Source organism: Vitis vinifera, chromosome 4 (assembly GCF_030704535.1).
Source record: "Vitis vinifera cultivar Pinot Noir 40024 chromosome 4, ASM3070453v1".
Taxonomy (NCBI): domain Eukaryota; kingdom Viridiplantae; phylum Streptophyta; class Magnoliopsida; order Vitales; family Vitaceae; genus Vitis; species Vitis vinifera.
In genome coordinates this window covers 5453078-5465981 of record NC_081808.1, presented here as the reverse complement: position 1 = coordinate 5465981, position 12904 = coordinate 5453078, and the positions used below count along the sequence as shown (strand labels likewise).

General features: G+C 31.1%; 1 protein-coding gene and 1 long non-coding RNA gene across 3 annotated transcripts; both read left to right on the top strand.

The window, feature by feature from the left end:
• The first annotated feature begins 5321 nt into the window (after positions 1 to 5321).
• LOC100255985 (probable CCR4-associated factor 1 homolog 7) lies at positions 5322 to 7257 on the top strand. Of its 2 annotated transcripts, none has more exons than XM_010650382.3 (2): positions 5322 to 5632; positions 5732 to 7257. In XM_010650382.3, exon 2 carries the CDS (start codon positions 6195 to 6197, stop codon positions 7014 to 7016), a length of 822 nt encoding a protein of 273 aa, XP_010648684.1. In that variant the 5' UTR covers positions 5322 to 5632; positions 5732 to 6194; the 3' UTR covers positions 7017 to 7257. The 2 variants fall into 2 exon arrangements, with proteins under 2 accessions (XP_010648684.1, XP_010648686.1); XM_010650384.3 differs by having other exon boundaries at positions 5332 to 5632; positions 6184 to 7257.
• Positions 7258 to 7838: 581 nt separating this feature from the next.
• Positions 7839 to 12603, top strand: LOC132253625 (uncharacterized). The gene is made up of 2 exons (XR_009465482.1): positions 7839 to 8021; positions 8228 to 12603. It is a non-coding gene; the product is annotated as an uncharacterized LOC132253625 (long non-coding RNA).
• Positions 12604 to 12904: the final 301 nt, after the last annotated feature.

Here is a 12904-nt window from a genome sequence, read left to right as displayed (position 1 = left end):
GTAGATAATTTATTTAAACTTCTTTATAAAAATGAATAATGTAAATTAAAAAACAGGAAATAGAATGTTGAGAGAAATACAGAATCCGATGCGGGTGTTTGATAAAACTTAATATTTATTATTTAATGACTTAAGTTGACTTTAATTTAAATAAATTATCTTTAAATTGTTAACTTAAAACTTATTATTTAATTATTACTTTAAATATTAAGATTGTTTGATAAAATTAATTTAAAACTTATTTCAAATCATCAAATTAATATATTTATCCTCATATATTATAACTAGAGTAAAGTAGGTTAAGTAAGAGTGGAGGTTATGAAATAATAAAGAAAATCATAGAGGTAATTAGGGTAAATGAGAATAAAAATGTAAAATGAAAATATGAATTTAAGAATAAGTTAAGTATTTTTATTTATTACTTAAAGTTATTTTTTATTTTTAAGTTATATTATTAAATTATTTTATCAAATATACTTAATTTACTTAATAACTTAAATTAAATTATTAAGTTAGTTTACTAAACACCTACTAAGAGATATGAATAATATAAAAAAATACTATGTTAAATAGATATATAATACATGAAACATATTAAAAAAATTTAATATATGAAGGAATATTTTAGAAAATAAAAAATTTACAAAAATATATTAAATAAATATATAATGGATGAAATGGGGATGACAATAGGGTGGGTTTTTTCGAGTACCTGTCTTGTCTCCACCCCTACTAGGACGAGTTTGAAATTTAAATAAATGAGTTTGAGATCTTTTTAAAAACTCGAAACAGGTTTGAGTATTGTTTTGTTGCGTCCCGTCGACCTCGATTATATATAAATTAATTTTATTTTCATTTTTTAATAATAATAAAATACCCATCAATAAAATAAGTTATAAAAATTATAATATTTTAATTATTTATAAAATATATTTATTTTAATATAATTAACAATTTTAAAAAAAGTCTAAAAAAAATTAAACGAGACAAGAATAGAGATAGTTATGAGATTTTTTCATACCCGTCTTACTTTGTCCCGCCTGTTTAATTTTTTTAATGAGATGATAATGAAAATTATTTTGAATAAACGGAGCAGAGTTGAGACAGAAATGACTCGTCCCAAAGCTATCCTATTGTCATCTGAATGAAATATATTAATATTTAATAATATATAAAAGTGTATTTTACAAAAAAAAAATTATAAACACAACTCTTATTTTTAGTATAGATACATGTATAAGATAATATACTATATGATTTGTTTTTTTTTATTAACATTTGATTAGGACAAAGAAGTATAGATATAGATATTAACATTTTTTTAATGGGTCGAAAGGAATTATTTTTATTGCCTTAATTGGAAATCTTGGTCAAAATTAATCCTAACTAGCAACCAAATGCTTGTTAAGCTTAATCACAATCGATGGCGATGTTTACATTTTTTTTTTTTTGTAGTGAATTATGTGTTTGGATTAGATCAAAGTCATTTTATAATATTATTCACATGGCTCGGACAAACGATATTTTAAGATTTTATTATTATAGAAAAAAAAAACCAACTTTTGGATAAGGGAAAGTGACGTGCATGGCTGATAGCATTTGATAATGCATGTCTTAGCATCACAAGATGATCAAGTATACTTATTATTCATCCATGCACTGCCTTCAAGATTGCCGCAACTTAGGGAAAATGCAACTAAAGATAGAAGAATTATATATATATATAATTAAAATAGATAAATTATTTTTATACTGTATGCTAAATTTATTTCACTTTTTTTTTAAGAACTAATTGATTGAAGTAGATGAAATAATCATTAAATTTGTGAATTTAAGGTATGTTTTGTAACTATTTTTTAAAATAGTTATTTTAGAATATTTTTTGAAAACTGTTATTTGATATTTTGTAGAATAAAAGTCTATTTAAAAATATAAAATATTTTTTAATATATTTTTAATATTTTAAAAATAATTTTTATATGCAGTGTTTTATTTTTAATCATTTTACGTGTATGTACAATTATTTTTTAAAACAATCATTAAAAAAAATAAAAATAATTAAAAGATATTTTCTAAAAATACCATGTTTTTTTTTGTTCTTAAAAATAAATAAAAAATTATATTCTTAATAACAAAAAACCATTTCCTGTTTATCATTTTTTTTTGTGTGTTTTTGTTCTGTAAAATATAAAATTAGTATTGAAAAAGTTGTCAAATAAGTCATAACTCTTCCTATGTTTATGATCCAAGAGTCACTCATGTTTGATATAAATATCATTTACCATTTCAAGTATTTATATTTAAGTTTCAAAATAAATTATTAAACTCTTCCTATGTTTATGATCCAAGAGTCACTCATGTTTGATATAAATATCATTTACCATTTCAAGTATTTATATTTAAGTTTCAAAATAAATTATTATTTTTACAAAAAAAAAAAAAATGTATTTTGTCCAAAAGAGACCAAAAAATGATAGTGTTAACTTTTCAAAATCCGATTTTTAATGACCCATTTAATCAAATAACTTTTTAAAACTATTTTATATAAAAATTTAATAAATTTTAAATATATAAGTTTTTATCTTATTTTAGTTATATTTTGTTTTATTTTATATTTCTTAATATGATTAAATATAAAAAACATAATTTAATACATTTGAAAACCCAAATATAGTCTAAGCGTTGAGATATTTATTAAAAATTTACAATTTTTAGTAATTATTTTGGAAGATAATGATTGATGTTATGAGTCTTTCAAAGCTTTTAGGGCGTGAAATTGATGGGTGTTGTGAGATGGCCATTGATAGCACCACTACTTTGAGCATCAACATCATTAGAGGAAATATGGTATTTATATAGAAAATCACAAGAAAATGAGATTTGAAAGGAGATAATATGGTGCTAAAAATGTTGCTTTTTTCCTTTTTAACTTTTAGCACAGTAATATATGAAATATAGACGACTTATTTGAAATATCTAAAATATGAATTGATAAGTAAAATTTGGGTTTATCTGGTGAAGTGTTTTTTAAAACAGTTATAAAAATTGTTTTATGAAGTTTTAGTAGAATTGAAATTAACTCGAAACCTAAAATATTTTTACCTTATCTTTTATTGTTTTTAAATATAGTTTTTATATGTTTTCCATTTTTGTATAATTTTTTTAAGGGCTTATTACACTTTACCCCCCTAATGTATAATATATTTTGTATATTGTCTCATTGAGTTTAAAATCGAATAATGTATCCTCTATATATGTAATAAACATTTTTTTTAGTGACGGTGTTATATTTTTTTGACAGAAGATACATATGCTCCTTACATGACCAATTTAAGTGAGAGCAAAAGGGTAATTTTACAATCAAAACAAAACCCCCCTAACTCTCTTCCTCTTCTTCTTCCTCATCATTTGTCCCTCTCCTCTTGTTGAATCTCAAAACATACATTTTAGAGATTTTTCTTTTTCTTTTTGGTTAAGATCTCGAGTTTCTGGATTGTGAAAGATTTTTCGAGAAAGTGTTTTATGTTAAACAATCAATGGAACCCTTTCTATCTTCTTGTTTGTCTGTCCACTGCTAGATAAAACAGTTTGTTTGGTAATATTTTTTTATGTTAATATGTAATTTGAAATCATATATTTTTCTATTTTCAATAATAAAAAAATATTTTTTTTCTAATTATTAAGGGTCTATTTGATAGCTATTTTTTAAAACAATTTTTGAAAACCATTATCTAATATTAACAAAAATTTATTTAAAAATACTTAAAATATTTTTAACCTATTTTTAATATTTTCATATCTTTTTCTTATTTTTCCTAAACAGTTGCTAAACAATACTTTGACCTCCAAACAAAGCATGTAATTGTAACTTGTAAGAATGCTCTTTTTTCTCAACCATTGATAAGAAGTCAATGTCCATCCTAACTCCATGAGACACTCCACTTCTACACCCCCAAGTCTGAACCACCAAATTATTTAGTTGGACTTAAAGTAAATTTATGGTATCTACATTTAATTAATGAAGAAATGTGTTAGCCCCTCATGCCACTCACTCATACCACCTTTATGTCCTTCCCACAACCACAATGCACTTTTCAAAAAGTTGATATCACGATCACGTGATCCCTAAAATAAAACACACACTTGCTATTTAATGATAACCTCATCCATAAAATAAAAGCATATACTTTACGTCCTCTATAAATTTGGATACATTCAACGAGTTTTATCATTCATTCATTAGCTACTCATTAAATCATTCATAAATATAGTACAAACCTTATAATCCCAACTCCCATTAATGTATAAGATAATATTTTATTTTTAAATTTAATGAAGGATTCGAGGAAATGTATATTAATAATTAATGAAATCCATAAAAAATAATAGCAAACAAAAATTATAATATAGTATCGCATTATTTAAGAGTGAGTTTGGTAGTGTTTTTACTCGAAATCCTTTTAGTTGAAATGTTTTATCTAAAGGTGACTTTAGAATAATCATCTTTGTAAAACATTATAAGTGATTTTTCAATGTTATAAGAATTTTTCAGATTTTTATAAGTGTTTCACAATATTTGTCAAACATCTATTTTTTTTCAATAATACATTTTATATTAAACACATTTTCTAAAATTGTTATCAAATGAATGGTAAGTTTTGACATTGCATCATTTTCTTTTACAAGTATAATTAATAATTATCTTTAATTTTTAGAGTATTTTCGGTATTCTATGTGATATCTTATATTGGATAAGAGAGAAAATTATTGAGATTATATATAGATCTCTCTTAATCTTTTAGACTTGTTTTAAAGTCGTTCTTTTAAATTTAGAGTTGACAATATCTACATAGTTTTGAACGAATTGTTATAAATGATATCTGAGTTGATCTTTGACCTTAATGTGAGGTTTGTTTAGTCATGTAGAGGTATTTATCTGTTTGACCCCATAATTCTATGAGACGAGTTGTTGCATTTTATGTACTAACTTCTAATAATATTTAGTGTTTTTAGATTTATAAAATTAATAAATATTCATTTATCGATAAATCAATATTTTGATTAAATAATAGTTTATGTTAATCATAAGAAAATTATTTTATAAGGTTTTGTTGTATGATGTCAAAACCTAAACCATTAGCTAATTCCTATCAATCAATCTTCCTTTCTACCATGTACTTTGGACCTGATTTTTTTCAATAATCTCATGGGATCAAACATATTGTTCACATAGGCATGAATCATGATATATGACCTAAAAATACGAATCAAGTCAGCAATTAATATACTTTCCAATAATTCTAATTCCCCATGTGCTAAAAATTATGGGAGGCACCCACGAATCGGAACCGCCGGCCATGGCCAGGCCTTCATCCTGTGTTCCAGGAACACACATGGAAGGCCGATCTTGACTTTCAACGCGCTAAGCCTGTTATAACTCAAACATCACAAAAACGGCGTCGTTTCGAGGGAGCCCACTGTCTTTTTCATTCAGCTCATCAGGCCTCAAGAGAGGCACCTCTCTCTCTCTTGCCTCCTCACAAACCCTTAAAGTTGACCTATATAATCCTCTTCGACAGACCACACAATCGCCCATCACAGCTTCCAGATCTCTCCATTTCACATGCCTAAGGTCAGATCTCATTTCATATGCCTCAACTATTCTCTCTTTAATCACTTCGTGTTGCTCTTTTTTTTGATTTAGGGTTTTGTTTCCTTTAAATCGTTTCAGATCTGATCTACCCACATGAACCCACTTGGCTTTTTCGAGTTTTGAGTGTTTATAGTCCAGATCTGGTTGAACTAGAGCACTCCAGTTAGCGTTTCGCTTTCATAGATCTGGTTGGAGCAGAAAAACGCCGTCGTTTTCCAACTCCATGTGTTTAGGGTTCGCAGATCCGGTTGTAGCAGAAAACGTTGTTGTTTTGACTTTGGTTCCAGAATAACCCAGTTCGTGTTCTGGGTTCTGATTCTTTTTACAGATCTAGTTAGAGCAGAAAAACGCTTCCTTTTTCGTAAATCGGATTCTCAAAAATCTCAGTTTGAGTTTTAGGGTTCTGATTCTGTCCAAACAAAGAAAAAGTCGTCGTTTTTCTCCGAAGATTTTAATTTTTCAATCTGGGTTTTGAGCGTCGTTGACTCCTGCTTTGTTTGATATCTTCACTCGTTTTGTTGCTCAAACAGATATTTTCAAAATGTCAATTTCACCCAAGACCGAATCAGTTCTAATTCGTGAGGTCTGGAATGAGAATCTCGAGAGTGAATTTGCCTTAATTCGTGAAATCGTGGATAAATATCCTTATATTGCAATGGACACTGAGTTTCCAGGCGTGGTTCTTCGTCCCATGGGGACTTTCAAGAACATAAATGATTATAATTATCAAACTTTGAAGGATAATGTTGATATGTTGAAGCTGATCCAATTGGGTCTCACATTTTCGGATGCAAATGGGAATCTTCCGACTTGTGGCACTGACAAGTTGTGCATTTGGCAATTCAATTTCCGGGAATTTGACGTGACTGAAGATGTCTTCGCAAGTGACTCGATTCAGATGCTGCAAGAGTGCGGTATGGATTTTAAGAAGAACAATGAAAAGGGTATTGACGTGAATCAGTTTGGTGAGCTTCTGATGTCATCTGGGATTGTGTTGAATGATAATGTGAGCTGGGTTACTTTCCACAGTGGTTATGATTTTGGGTATTTGCTTAAGCTGTTGACCCGTCGGAGCTTGCCTGGTACACAAGCAGGTTTCTTTGATCTGATCAACATGTATTTTCCCATGGTTTATGATATTAAGCATTTGATGAAGTTCTGCAATAGCTTGCATGGTGGGTTGAATAAGCTTGCAGAGTTATTGGAAGTTGAGAGAGTTGGTATTTGTCATCAAGCAGGGTCGGACAGTTTGCTTACTTCTTGCACATTCAGGAAGTTGAGAGACAGCTTCTTCAATGGCTCAACAGAGAAGTATGCTGGTGTCTTGTATGGTCTTGGTGTCGAGACTGGACAGACTAATTGAATTGAAAGAGAATAAGTGGAAGAATTGATGAATGTTTGTATGACAACTTGGGTCTGAAACCCCATTTGTTCTTTGTACACTACTGTCAAAAAGATTGTGGCTTTAGTTATAAATTTTCTTCTGCTTGAATTTTACTTCTTTAAAGCTTCTGTGTAACCGAAACCTTGACTGGTTTTTGTAGCTCAAGTACTTTGTAAATCGTTGCAGTTAGTATTTCAATAACAATCTTAATGCTTTATTACTTCTTGTGCTGAGTTTCTTTGCATAATGATTTTCAGCTAATTGGTGCTTATGATACTTAGTAAATCATAAATCTACATGTTTTATTAAGACATATAAGACATGTTTGTTTCATGGCACTGTAGAGGAGACAATTTTTCATTTCTTTCATAATGAAAAAAATGTTGTTTTGTGTGGTTAAAGAGATATGAGCTTTGAACTTTGTCCTTGTATGTGAGATTTGTCTGTCTCTCGTCAACTATTAATCGGTATTTAGTTTGTGTAAAAGAAGCAAGGTTTTCTATTGGAGCAACCTTTTCCTCTTTTGTATCAAACATTTCATGGTTTTTGTGTCTTCTATTTTTTAGTTATTAGTGTCATTTTATCTACTTAGTTTGTTCTGTCACCTTGATTTTCAATTGTGCCTTTGATTTTTAACTCTTTCCTGTTATAAAAAATTTTATTTCAATTAATTGGATTATAAAGGTCATGATACCTGGAGTTGAAGGCTATCCTGAAAGTGTGTTGCTGGAGTGATATATCTTGCAGGGAGTGTTAATCAGCATTGCATGGACATTGATTCCTGCTTTAATGTAAAGTTCTCTCTTGCAAGCCCTCTTTCACATGGGTTTTTGTCATCATAGAAGTGTGATGGCTGATATTTATTACCAGGAAATGTCCTTGTGGATTTCACAGGGACTTTTGTTGATGTGATCATGTGGAAGGGTTTCTGGTGAGATGGATGGTGTGAAAAAGGTTTGATTGGCAATTTAATGCGAGTTTAAGGTAAACACATTCATCATAACAAGGAGGTGATTTGTTTGCAACTTGCAAGTTATTCATTGCCTTGTCATCTTTGTACCCGATTGTTATTATCTATATTTCTCTCTCTATATACGGATAGATATGATAAAAAAAATTGTTTGCATATAGAAATATGAGTTATAACATTGTTTATTTCTTCCTTACAATTATCTTGATAAACCTTGTAGCTCACATGGGCTATTTTCTTGGGCCACCAATGAAATCTGGCCTGTGTCTTTTCTACCTGAAGAGAATGATATTAATGCCATACCTGGTTTGGAACCCAGCTCAGCTGCTCAGGTACTTGTTACAATTATACTGCACAATGTAGAAAATCTTATTACCCATTACTTGAGAGAAATGCTATACATGAAGCAATGTTTGTTAAATTTTTTGGTTTATCCCTATATGTAGCCATTTCAGAATACAAGTTCCAACCTTTGGCATTCTTTTAGATCTTCATGCCTATATCTGTGACATCCAATTTCATGTCTTAGTAGCAGGATCATATTGATCTTATATGCATATTTCTGTATGCACATATCTCAAGATTCTCATCATAGTACAAGCACGTTTGCAGAGAGTTGAAATGCACATGGTAGATTGCAGGAGAAATTGAGGTATGCTTTACATTTTTCCTTTATATTTGCTCCTTAATTGCAATTTACTCGAGGGGGTGCTCCTGGACCAGTGAATATTGCTTATTCTGGTGTGTATCAGTGGTGGTATACAATCGGTTTACGCACTAATGAAGATCTTTATACTGGAGCTCTTTTTCTATTATTTCTTTCTGCTATATCTTTAATAGTGGGTTGGTTACACCTACAACCGAAATGGAAACCAAGCGTTTTGTGGTTCAAAAATGCCGAATCTCGTCTCAATCATCATTTTTCAGGACTCTTCGGAGTAAGTTCATTGGCTTGGACCGGACATTTAGTCCATTTCGCTACTGCCATCTCATTGAGTTTTATTTGAGCCCCTGCTATTTTGTTAGTTTGTTTTGTGCTGTGTTTGAGCATAGTTTCTCTCTTCATGATCTTAATCTTTTTTCAAATGTTTCTTTCTGCTTTTTTGGTTGACATGGAATAATAAATTTGCCATCAAAATACTAACATCCATTTATGTATTAATGTAACTCTGCCACTGTTTAGATTTTTGGGTAACTTATGTGCACAACTTCCCATGTATGTGTCAAAATGCAAAGTTAGTGTCCATGTAGACAGGTTATAGTTGGTTTGTGTTTATTTGAGATATTTACAAGAGTCTTCTATTGGACTGCTGGCTTCATGTAGCTGTTAATCTACAGCCTTGTGGTGAGGATCTTTATGCATGTCAAGTCTGGATGCAGCTGCAGGCTATTGATCTTGTAATGTTTCTTCAAACACGTTGGGAGAGTGATTGAGGTAAAGTTCACCCTTCCAGTTTTTTTTACTTTTATTTTATTGATCCCATGTCTTCTTCATGGTTAAATCTAATTTGACAAGTTATTGTGATCAAAAGTTTGGAGTATTAATCATTAATAATTTTCCCTTCCTAACCATATAACTTGTAATAAGCTCTCAATTAGAGGTTGAACTATGACACTAGGCTCAAGAAAATATTTTGTTTTTGGATTGACTAGAAGATGCCTGCCCATATGGCAGGGGCATTGACATGGGACAAGGATAGAAAATGGCGCAGATATGCTGTCACAGGAAATCCAGAAAAAGTAGGATATTGGCACAATGAGGACGTGAGAGCATATATAGGAGCAATGTCATTTCCTCTGAACTACTTATGTGACCTGGTTATTTGACTAGAAACAATAAGAAAATGCCTTGTTCTTGCCAAAGCTTGCAACAAATGACATTGTGTCTTCAGGATAATCTACATTATGAAAGCAGGATAATCCATTTGTTCTAGTTTTTAATTTAAGCTATATGTGTTCCCTATGAAAATGCATAGGCATGCGTACAATACGGAAATAAATATTATTTTGAAAATTTTGAGACATCCCAAGGGTGTTGGAGAATCATGTCTAACATGGAGCGAGATCCTCAGAAGTTTCCAACTTGACTCCCTTTTTAGAAGCGTATACAGTATAGATGCGCGCACTACCACATCTTTGGAAGGTTGGACAGAAATTAATAACAGAAATGCTTTGTCATGAACATGATGCCTAGTTAGAAGTGTCCATTCTATATGGTTGCATCCGTTATGACCTTTTTGGAAGGATAGGAAGAACAATGGAACTGTATTTTTTGTTATCAAAGTAGATTTTTCAGGGAGGTTCCTTTTGCAAAACAATCGCAAAATTGGTGGGGCCACCTCCTCCAAAGTGGGAATGTGCCTTCCCTTTCTGGTTCACTAGGGCTGTTGCCACCTGCTGAGTGCATGCACTTTTACATAAATCCTCTCTGTGTCTCTTTCTAGTATGACTCTTCCCTTTCCTCTTTCTCTCCACCACATGGACTTCTATAGTTGGAGAGACCGATCCATTTCTCTTTCTTTTTATTGTATCTACCTTGTTAACCCTATTCCTTTACTTGTGAAGACTATTCATCAGGGTTGATTATGTAAAAATTTAAAAAACTTGTGTCAAAGCCAATAAAAGTCAGGGCTGCAGTTCCTTTATAAAGCAGTATATACATGGCTAAGTTTGAATATAGGTGTAAATACAGCATTTATAAATATGGAAAAGCAATAAATGGAAATATTGGATATAGATGAAACCAATGTAACTATGGTTATTGTTGGCCGGTGCATGTTTCTTGCCTGCAACTTTGCTCCAGAAAATCTTCTGGGTGCTAATTGTTTTGAGGTGGAAGATAAATAGGCATGGGTGTTTTTAAATCCTTCTTTGATGCTGAGTTGCAACAAGGATGTGCTGTGATCCCCGACAAGTTGTTCTCTTAATTGCCTATGCGGGAAAGGATATGAGGGGGCATATCTTGACCAACCAAATTGCCTAAGCAAATCAAGTGTAAGAATCTAAAAATTATACTTTAATCTGATATCACTGCATGAGACATTAAGTTCATCAGGTGGAATATAGAGTAATTTTGTGGAAAACCCTGGAAGGAGCAAAGCAGAAGAGTTTTTGAGGGGGATGGAGACTTCAGAAAGGAAACGTGTTGCATTCTTGAATTTTTGAACTAAGGAGAAAGTGGTTATAGGATGTGCTCTTTTTTGGATTTGTTAGGTTTCGGTTAGTGAAAACAATATCTTTTTATGCATAAAGTAGTCTTGGTTTTGTCTCTCTGATACTTATAAAAAAAACAAAAAGGGAAAAAAAATTATTTTTTGGGGGAAAGTTTGAAAATTCTTGTAGAGTGAATGGAACCACATTCAACAAAGAGAAGGAAAGTTTGAACTTTGCAAGAGTGCTCTTGAGGGAGACTGCCCTTGATTTACCAACAAAACTATTTTCGGGAAATTTCGATTTTTTAAAGTAAAAACCCAAGTCCAATTTAGGTGCTTTTAAAAGCTTAAAATAAAATGATCTGATTTTTGCCAAAATTTTAAATGGACTTTGTTAGGATTCTAGCTATATCAACCCTAAGGGAATCATCCTTTTTTTTTTTTTTTTTAGCCAGGGGTGGGGGGGTGTGTTTTGGAATTGGGTGATGATCACTTTTTGGAAATTTAACAATTATAGGATGCAATAAATGATATAAGCTATGATATGATAAATATCAATATAAGAGCAATTGCAAATAAATAATGAGGAAGGAAGATAAATTGCAAACTCAAGATTTTATGGTGGTTCAGCGCAACCTAGGACTATCCTTAAGCTCCTAATTGAGTGAAGGTTCTACTAATCCAAGACTTCCAACACAAGTCTCTAAGCATTACAATTAGATTATGGTTCTAATAAACCCTTTTGGACATATGACTTCAAGCACCCTCTACAACAAGACTTTTCAAGACAAATCTCCAAACTCTTTCCTTTGGATTATGATCTAAAACACCCTCACAAAATATAGATATGTAGAAAGATAATTTCACAAAATCATAGTACAAATTGAAGCTTAAATGATATAAAGAAAAAGTAGAATTGAGGTGTACTAATGGATATGCAAGTTTTAAAACAAAGTGCACTCAAACAACTCCCCCAAGGCTGAAATAATGTTCATAAAAGATTTAGAAATCTCTATCTAAAACAAAGACATTTGGAGGCTTTAAATAGGGTTTAGAAGCCTAAACTAGCCGTTAGGCAGGTTTGAGGGTTGACTATTGAGCAACCGGTTCACTAGCCATTAGCATTAAATGCTTTGGCAAGTGACTATTGGAGGTTAGAACTTCAACTGGAACTTGACCAGTCTTCAACTGGTCGAGGCTTAACCTCAATCAACTAGACATATGCTACTGGAAGTGAGGGGGTGCAAAATGCACCTTGATCAGTTGAATTCTTGGGCCCTTAATCGGTTGCACTATAAAGTGCTTAAACAACCCTGTTTGAGGTTTGGAACGTCCAACAATTTATGTGTAGCTTCTTGAAACCTTTTAAGAGAAGTTTAGAAAGAATTGGGTTCAATGTTTTAACAAAAACATGAAATCATCCAATTTGTAAAATAATTGAAAATAGTTTAGCACTTGGATGATTTTAGGTGCAAGAAAAAAAAAATGCATGATCCTAGTGTATCAACAACCTTACAAAAAGATCCTAAGAAAGGTCTTGAAAGCTCCTCTCTTTGAGGTCCTTTTCTTCTTCTTGATTTTCTTATGGTTTGATTGTCTTTATTATTTGTCACTTTGGAAATCTTCTTGCCTAAGCACACTTGATATAAAACATTAGTCCCAAACTTTGTTTTGTTATCACCAAAATTGAGATTAACCAAACCTTGATTTAAAATACTTGACTAGGATTTCTAAGTGCTGATGTG